Source organism: Echinops telfairi, unplaced genomic scaffold, assembly GCF_000313985.2.
Source record: "Echinops telfairi isolate 266 unplaced genomic scaffold, ASM31398v2 ScPeMD7_31;HRSCAF=116, whole genome shotgun sequence".
Taxonomy (NCBI): Eukaryota; Metazoa; Chordata; class Mammalia; order Afrosoricida; family Tenrecidae; genus Echinops; species Echinops telfairi.
In genome coordinates, this window is record NW_022103928.1 from 3,510,472 (window position 1) to 3,519,416 (window position 8,945).

General features: G+C 38.1%; 1 protein-coding gene across 1 annotated transcript in view; it reads left to right on the top strand.

The window, feature by feature from the left end:
* Positions 1–8,945, top strand: part of CNTN3 (contactin 3) — a 387,846-nt gene that overhangs the window by 292,398 nt on the left and 86,503 nt on the right. Inside the window, exons 7-8 of the mRNA XM_045289985.1 lie at positions 1,936–2,063; positions 7,379–7,554. Of these exons, the coding sequence (XP_045145920.1) occupies positions 1,936–2,063; positions 7,379–7,554 (304 nt within the window). The remainder of the gene's footprint in view (positions 1–1,935; positions 2,064–7,378; positions 7,555–8,945) is intronic.

The window sequence follows — 8,945 nt, forward strand, 5'->3', positions numbered from 1 at the left end:
TTCTTTGCCACCACCATAAAGTAAAGGCATTAGTTCTTCACCAGTCTTCCTTATTTATTATCCAGATTTCTCATATATACGAGACAATTGAAAGCACCATGACTTGAGTCAAAAGCACATTAGCCCTCAAAGTGGCGTCATTGCTTTGTAAGATTTTAAAGTTACGGTGCAGCACCTTTTCCCAGTGCAGAATGTCATGGGATTTGTGCTCCATTTATCATGATGTTTTTTACTGGATAATCTCATTCATTCTTCTTTTTATGTTCCAATGTCACTTATTTTGAGAGACTTTTCTGAAGTACCCTAGTATGTCAGCAATGCCTAAAGCAACTACTTTATTATATCCCATGTCTGCCTCATCCAGATTACTTCTGAACAATATGACATTATCATAATTATTTATGCAATTGTTTATTGTGTATGTCACCCACCAGAATATTATTTACCTGAAAATAGGCGCTTCTATCTTGCTGCCACCGTGCCTGGGCCTCTTCTGAACTCTTTTATAAAAGAAAGCAAATGTGTTGTAGTCACGTCAGTTGTGACATAGGCACCCTCGTGTGTTGCTGAGCTTCATAGCTTTTCTTCTCTTTTATTGTATGGGATCAGATTACTAGGCATTGTTCTTCCTTCTTTTTTTTTGCTGTCTTCCTTAGTTAATTATATATTAAACATTAAGGACTTTATGTATATACTCAGAAACTCTAAAATTATGTTCATCGTGCTTGCCTTAGTTCTAACAAGAGCTCTCAGGTTACTATACAAAAAATATTTTGCAAAATTTTAAGTTCGAGTTGTGATTGGGTCTAGTGCAATTGTCCCAATTTATAATGAAAGGCAGACAGGTTTTTAAGTTTTATGTACTATTTTCAATTAAATATACTTTACATATACAATTGCATTTTAGATAATGTGTATACAATTGTATCCCTTTCTTTCACTGCCATCAAACCACTGCTGACTCATAGCAACCCCCTGTGGGTGTCCAAGACTGTAACTGTCTATGGGAGTAGAAAGCCCAGTCTTCATCCTGAGGAGCTGCTAATGGCTTTGAACTGCTGACCATGTGGATGTCAGCACAATGCATAACCACTACAACACCAGGGATCCTCTATCCAATTGTGTGTTTGTATGTGTATATACACACACATATACATGGAGCTCACAGGGGCAGTCCAAGCTTGTCACGTAGCATCACTGTGAGTCATAATTGACTAGAAGGTAGTGAATTTAGTTTTCAGAATTTAAATATTATGTATGTTTATACATATGAATAGTATATAGTATTAAGTAAGTATATATTAAACAATATATAATAAATACTATTTAAAATTTAAGGAGCCCCGGTGGCACTGTCTAGTAATTGTTGGACTGCAAACCAAAATGTAAACAATTAAAAGCCAAGAGCTACTTAGTGAGAAAAAGATGAGGCTGTTTTGTTCTTATAAAGACTCACACCCTTCAAGGCCCCATATAGGGTATCCAAGAGTGGGGCTGTGCTTGATGGGAGTGGACTTCATGGGAGAAGAATTATTTAGAATGTAAGGGACATGATATGATGTTTACTTTTCATTTCCTCCACACTGACAAGGCCAGCACGTGAACAATCTTACCACACCATGTAATTTTGGAAACCATTTCACACATATTTGATTTGATATGTCAATCCTGAAATTAGGTGCAATGTTAAGTGGTCACACTTTTAAATAATGCTGTATAAAAATATCCTTTACAGTTTGAATTTATAGAGCACCTTTTCTCAACCAAACGTGTGTATGTAAACGTACTTTTAAAGTTCTCTATTGCCAAGAAAAGTGCTAGTTTACCATGGCTTAAGGACACTAGTTTAAGGTAACTTACCTGATATAGTAGTGCAATTTGTTTGAAAAAAAACCCACCCTTATACTTGTATTTGTCTATTTTGTGTTTCTTTAGAATCTCTTTTTTAAGTGATGGAGGACTACAAATAGCCAATGTAACTAAAGCCGACATTGGAACTTACACCTGCATAGCAGAAAACCAGTTTGGAAAAGCAAATGGGGCAACACATTTAGTTGTGACAGGTGCGTGCATTTCTTAAATGCTAGTTGGTAAACTCCTTGTGCTGAATTTTTAAGATCAAAGAAAGTTTGTGTTTCTCACAACGCACAGTTTGATATGAAGGTAGATGTGTCTTTGCACCTGTGTTATTTTTAAGATATGAAATTCAAGAGAACCATTCTTAATATTTCTTTAGCACAGCAGAGTGTGATTCTGTGAATAAATTAGTTGTGCTGTAAGGATGGGCAATAACAACCAATAATATCAAAGTTGATATAGATTTTTTTATTTATGCTCTTCAACTATTCCACAGAGTTTAGGTATAATTCTTCATTTTCATGATCACTGATATGTTTTAATATCTTTTAATCACTGGTATCTGTAAGCATTGCTTAGAGCCACATATATAGATTATTCATTCTTTCATACACACACAAAAATGTGGGCCACCCACTATGTTCCTGGTACTTGGGCTTTAGCAGTTGACTAATAAACACTGCCCTCCTGTATCTCACATTCTACCAGAGAAAGAAAGAAAATAAAAGGTGCAATAAATGAGCCAATAATTAGAAGGGGAAAACTACCCAAAAGTTGAGAGAGGGGGAGTATGTGGGGAGAAACTAGTTAGAGCATCACTGGGGTGATCAGAGCAGGCCTCATTCAAAGGAAGCATTTGAACAAAGAGTTCCTGGATATGAGGGAGGAAGCCAACAGATGTCTAGGGAACACTTATGGAAGGAACTAGAAGACCTTTGTTGGGTCTGTAGCTGTTCATCTGAGTGAAAGGCAAAACCAGTGCAAAGTTGTGAGGAAGCATGGCATGATCTGCAGTGTATTTTTTTTAACAACCATTCTGCCTACTTTACTGAGAAAAAACTATAAGGAACCAAGGGTAAAAATTAAAGTTGTCTCAGAACCTATTACAGCGCTGCAGTCAGGAAGTTATAATGGGCCGATTGAGGATGACTGCTAAAGAGTGGATGAGAAAGGATCAGACTCTACATATGTTCTGCTTCTAGAGCCAACAGGCTTTGCTGACAGTGTAGATGTGAAGTTCAGGAGAAAGGGTGATAGAAGGGTGTTTGATCAGCAACAGGGAGAATGACAGTCCAAACACTTAGATCGGGAAGGATTGAGACTGAGCAATCTTGAGGAAGAAGAAAGATCGTGAGCTCCTTTATGGTGGTGTTGAGTTTGATATGTTAATTGGGTTTTGTGTTCACAACACAGACTAGGGTAGTCTGCAATAATAAAGAAATTCATTATCTTAATACAAGAATACTTTTTTTTTCATACTACAAGGCCAAGGTGGGTCAGCCAACCTGTCCTCCCTTAGGAATAAAGGTTTCAGTACCTCCATCATCTGACACATTGCCTATTACTCTGCAAGGGGAAAGAGGACAATTGGGATTCCCCTTAGGTCTTCCAATTTTGCCTGCAGCATCATGTATAACTTCAAAGGAGTAAAGAGGGTGAGAATCTATGCTCTGAAAGAGAAAATGGAGAATAGCATTGACAAACATTAATATCTATACCTCCTAGGTGAATGGTCAGGGATGCATTTGGATTTGGGGCAGAAGGTCAAGGATGGAGACACACATTGAGAATTGTTAGGACTAGATGAAATCACTCAGGAAAAAGACAGGGCTTTCAACTTCCCTAAAGGGTTCGTCTTGGAAATTCACAGGGTCAGTTCTACCCCATCCTGCAGGGTCACTGCTAGCCACCCTCAACTAGATGGCAGCGAGAGAGAAAGATGAAATCACGAAGGGAGTGGTGAAAGCACAGAATACAGAAGACCAAGGACTAAGTTTGAGTTATTTCAACATTAACAAATTTGAGAAAAGAAAAGGGCTGTAAAAAGAACCACATCAGAGGTGACTCACATGGTAGAAGAAATGTACAAGCTTTGTGTTCCAGAGGTAAGCAATAATAACAACCAAAAGAACAAGGGAAGACCATGATCTAGTGTAGCAGATGGTTCTGAGGTCAAGTAAAATGAGACTACAAAATTTACCAGTGAAATTTACTGCCAGGGTGTCTGTTTGTGATCCTGATGAAAGCAGGTCATTTGGGAAGTGGGAAGGTGACCATACTGTGTTTAAAAGGAAATTTAATAGAAGAATGGCAGACAACTTGTACAATCTGCAACTCTTTGCAGGACGTCTCCTCCAACAGGGAGAAAAATGAGGAGGAGCAATGGACAAGTAGCAACCTGAGAAGTGCAAATCTCTCTGAATGGAAACTTTGTGAGGATGACTTTGAGAAGAAATATGCACATAGACATTTAAATGGGAGGCCAATAAAACAGACATTAAGTGACAGTTTAGCATAGAACCCCTTGAAAAATAAAAAGCTACTCTATCTTTTTGTGTAACGTCTTTCAAGCCTATGATAACCTCTCAAATGTTTAAGTCTGTATATGTTGGTGATAATGTATTTGCAAGGCATTCAAAATTGGTGGAATACACCAAATATACCAAGTGGTTTCCTCTTTCAATCCCTGTATTTCTATCCCTTACTTTGCTGAAAAATAGAAAATATTAAGATTAAAAAGGGTTTTGTAATAGTCTTATTACCCTTGTTACTTTGAGGTTACTTTGATTTTTTTAGACCCAGATAGCCCATAAACTGTTAGCCTCATTGTGTTAGGCCAGATTTCCTAGAGAAACAAATTCATTGACACTCACATCTGTGTAAGAAAGCGCTTTAGAATAATAGGATATTGAGAAAACATCCCAGCCTTGTCAAAATCAAGTCCAGAAGTCCAATACTACTCCAAATCCCTATTCAGACTCACAAAGCTCTATGCAATAATGGAGAATTTAAGAAGATCAGTGGGTGCAGAATCTTCTGGATTCAGTGGTGGTGGAAGCATGGTAAGGTTTTGGCAACTCTCAGCCATGTGGATCACCAGTGGGATGGTGAAGACAAGTGAGAGAGTGTCCTGCTTTCAGCCAGCCATTTATCTCAGTCACCCTTGAATCAAGCTGCAACCTAATTGATTAGGCTAAACTCTATCCACATGTTCCTAGGGGACCCATGTATTGGCATACCAAAAAAATAAACTAAAGTAACTATCACAATCCACCCCTTCCCAACTTGACACTTGTACATAATTCTTTAGCCATACATAATTTTTTTTGCCAACCCGCCCCTCAGCCATATATAATTTTTAAAACAAAGGAAATAGTAAAATAATACGTGTGCTTAACAGGATAAAACTAAACTACATTCACCTCAAAATGTGCCAAACTCATTTAAACATAGTACTTCAGAAGCAAAAACAAAAACAAAAAATTCTATGCTTCACAATGCAGTTATGTGAACACCTACACAATAATCCTATACTTTTAAAAACATATTCCGCCACCCATGAAAGTTTTAAGCCAGCCGCTTCATGCCTTTATCCTCCCCATTTTGAATGTCTAATCTCTGTACTGCCCTCTTACATCAACCCAGTGCTCTGAGGAGACAAGCATGTTCATTGGTGTGAAGAATCCTCTTTCCAATTGGAACCTTGTGAGTCTGCATCCATAAGCAAAGTCAAATCGGGACATGCTGGCCATAAAATCAGCAGCAATATGCACCAATTCACAGGCTCAAAAATGTTTTCTTCATTAGGTTCGGTTCTGCTCAACTTGCTTTGCTTCATCCTTTGCCCATTGTCCCCTTTTCCTTTTGACCAAGGCCCATCACAAATTCTCAACCACCCTAGTCCCCTTGGGCTGGGTCATGAACTTCAGACCAGCCAACCTACTCTTGTCTTCTCTAGTCCATGTGAACCAGGTCCATGGGTGTCAGTGGCCAGACTCAACCTTTCTCTATATTATTGCATTTCTCCCACTTCCAGTCAACAGGTGCTCACTTAGAAAGCATTTCAGCTTGCCCACAGGCTCCCATTAATGTTCAGTCCTAGAGAGGAGAAATTCTTCATGGTTCCAAATTTTTCTAGTTTCAGCCACAAACCTCTAGTTCAAAATTCAAAAAGCCCAAGGGTTCCTTTTTCCTTCATCAGTCTGTCAACAGCCCCCTAGGCAAATTTCTTGGGATGCAAATGTCTTGAGCACTCAAAGCATTGCATCTTGGGATGCAAATGTCTTGAGCACTCAAAGCATTAGGCTGTGCCTATCTTTTCCAAGCATGCTTTGCAGGCCAGTCCTATACCAATCTGAAGATCCGATTTAAAGGCTGAAGGCCAGTGCTCTTATAAGCTTTCTACTTTAATATGTCCCAATAATAATTTCTATCAAATCAATAACAATAAGTAGAAGGAATCAGTATAAACATAGTAGAGTCAGATCTTAAACTCCTTAAAATATTCCAATTGATCCTTTCTAGCTAAACTATCTTATCTAAAATAAACTTTCTTATCTAAGCTTGAAACAGTCTAATTCAATCCTTCTTATCTAAACTATTTGTATGCAATGTGGCCTTAGGTCTCTGGCTGCATCAAGCCAGAGTGGGCCTTCTGACATTTTGCCCCCTGAGCTCAAAATTTACATTAATCACGTTCACTGTCATCATTTCAGACAGGAATAACTAAAGACAACAAGCAAAGAAAGGAACCAACACTTTAATTTCCCATGTTCTTTCCAGAAAACAACCCAATAAACTGCATGGCCATAACTGACTTCCAGCTAGCCAGATAATACTGCCATGAGGCAGAGGTAAGACAAGCATCCACTCTCCATCTTCATGAATAGTTTCTCTAGTATCCCACTGCCAAGGTACCAAAATATTTTAGGCCAGGTTAATTTAAAAAACAAATTCATTGACAAATACATGAGTAAGAAAGGAGTAATTGGATATCAAGAAATTAAGTTCCAACCCAATCCAAATTAAATCCATAAGCCTGATACTAGCCCATAAATTTCTCTTCAGACTCACACAACTACATCCAATTATGCAAAATTCAGGAAGGTCAAAGGCTGGTAGGTGCTAAGTCTTGTGGATCCAAGGTATCTTCAGTGCTCCGACAGGTCTCAGCTGTGTTGCTCACCAACAGGGAGATGAAGCAGAGAGAGAGAGTATGTCCTACCTTCAGCAAGCCCATTTATCTTTGTCATCCTCTAATGAAGCTGTGACCTGATTGATTGACATGAATTCTCCCCACAGGTTCCTTTAGGAGCCATGTTAGCACAAAAACCTAAATCATCCATATAAGAAAGATTTGTGCATCTAAAGAAATATGTATTGCACTGTCTACTTTATTTACATGTATCTGTCCATATGTATTTACAAACATACACACAATGATTAACAATCTGGCTCTGAAAATTGTTTTCATCATAGTAAAGATGTGAAAGTTTCACTTTAACACATTTTCTCCCAATAGAACCAACAAGAATAACATTCGCACCATTGAACATGGACGTCTCAGTTGGCGAGAGTGTCATTTTGCCTTGCCAGGTGCAACATGACCCCCTGTTAGACATTATATTCACCTGGTATTTTAATGGGGTCCTCACAGATTTTAAGAAAGACGGATCTCACTTTGAGAAAATCGGCGGGGTAAGTGTGATGCTCCCTTCATACTTTTATATAATGGCATGGTTCTCTGAAACATGGTCTTTGAAAGTACATCTAGCACATAGGTGATGGTGGAGAACTGTAGGCTAACTGAGTGATTATAGGCACTCAGAAACATTGTGCACTAATGATATATTGTATAGGAATAAGAGGGTGTACTCATTTTCTTAGACCTATAATTTCCATGAAGTTATGGATGTTATATTTATGGAGCCACGTTGGCAAAGTTTTATAAAGCTCAACTGCAAACCCAAAGGTCAGCAGTTTGAACTCACCTGCTGATCATTTGCTCTTAGTAAGATACAGTTTTTAAAAGCTTGTGGGTAGTTATAGTCCAATTAGTTCACTGAAAGTCAGAATCTACTTGAAGGTAATGTGTGTTTGTTTTTTAATGGGTAGTTTTGTGTGTGTGTGTGTGTGTGTGTGTGTGTGTGTGTGTGTGTGTGTTTTGCTTCATGTTTGTATTCCTCCTTCTTTCCTAACCGTTCCAGATTTGGCCTTGGGTGAATGTTGACCTTTTGACCTCAAATAATTTATCATTCTAAAGTGTGTGTAACTCACTAGTGTTATTATTCCCCTTACTGATTTGTCAGTTTGCTTGAAAACAGAGCCATGGAACTGAGTTCATTTCCAAACTTGAAAGGTGACTAAAGGCTTCCAACAGTTTCTAGCTGATAGATAAATCTGATCACTTTTTATGATCTTAAACTTTGTTTGATATTTTTTGCCTATCTGTCTAGGACCTTATAATGTGATCCCTTTCAGAGTGGTTGGCTGTGGTAGCTAGGCGCACTTCTGTTCCTCTGGGTGCAGGATCTTTGACATTAATGTTCACGTGGCCATCTGGACTAATTATTTCTGTGCATTGCCAAATTTCTTTAGTCTTCTTTCCTCTGGACAAAGAGATACAAATAGTAGCACCTTAGATGGCTGCTCATGAGCGTCTAGTACTCTAGTGGGTACTCACTGAAGTAGTATGTAGAATCTTGTCTTTATATGCGACTGTAGGCCAGCTGACTTGGTGTACCCTGAAACTATGGTCCTTTTAATTTATGTTAAAAATATTATTATTCATAATTATTGTGTTTTTAGTATCTCCAGAAATTGAAATCATTCATATACAGGGTTTTACTTCCCACATATGTATGAAGAAGTAAGAAGAAATTCATACTTGATTGATATACCATGCCAAGTGCTTCATCCTTGATAATCCTCACAATAGCATTGGGCGTTTTTAGAGGGGAAAAAAATTTATTTCATAGATGCCCATACAAGGGATTTGAAAGGTTTATAAATTTTCCCAAGGCTGTGCAACTACTTAGTAGTTAGTCTAGGTACTTTGGAAAAACAAATCCACAGCAACTCATATATAA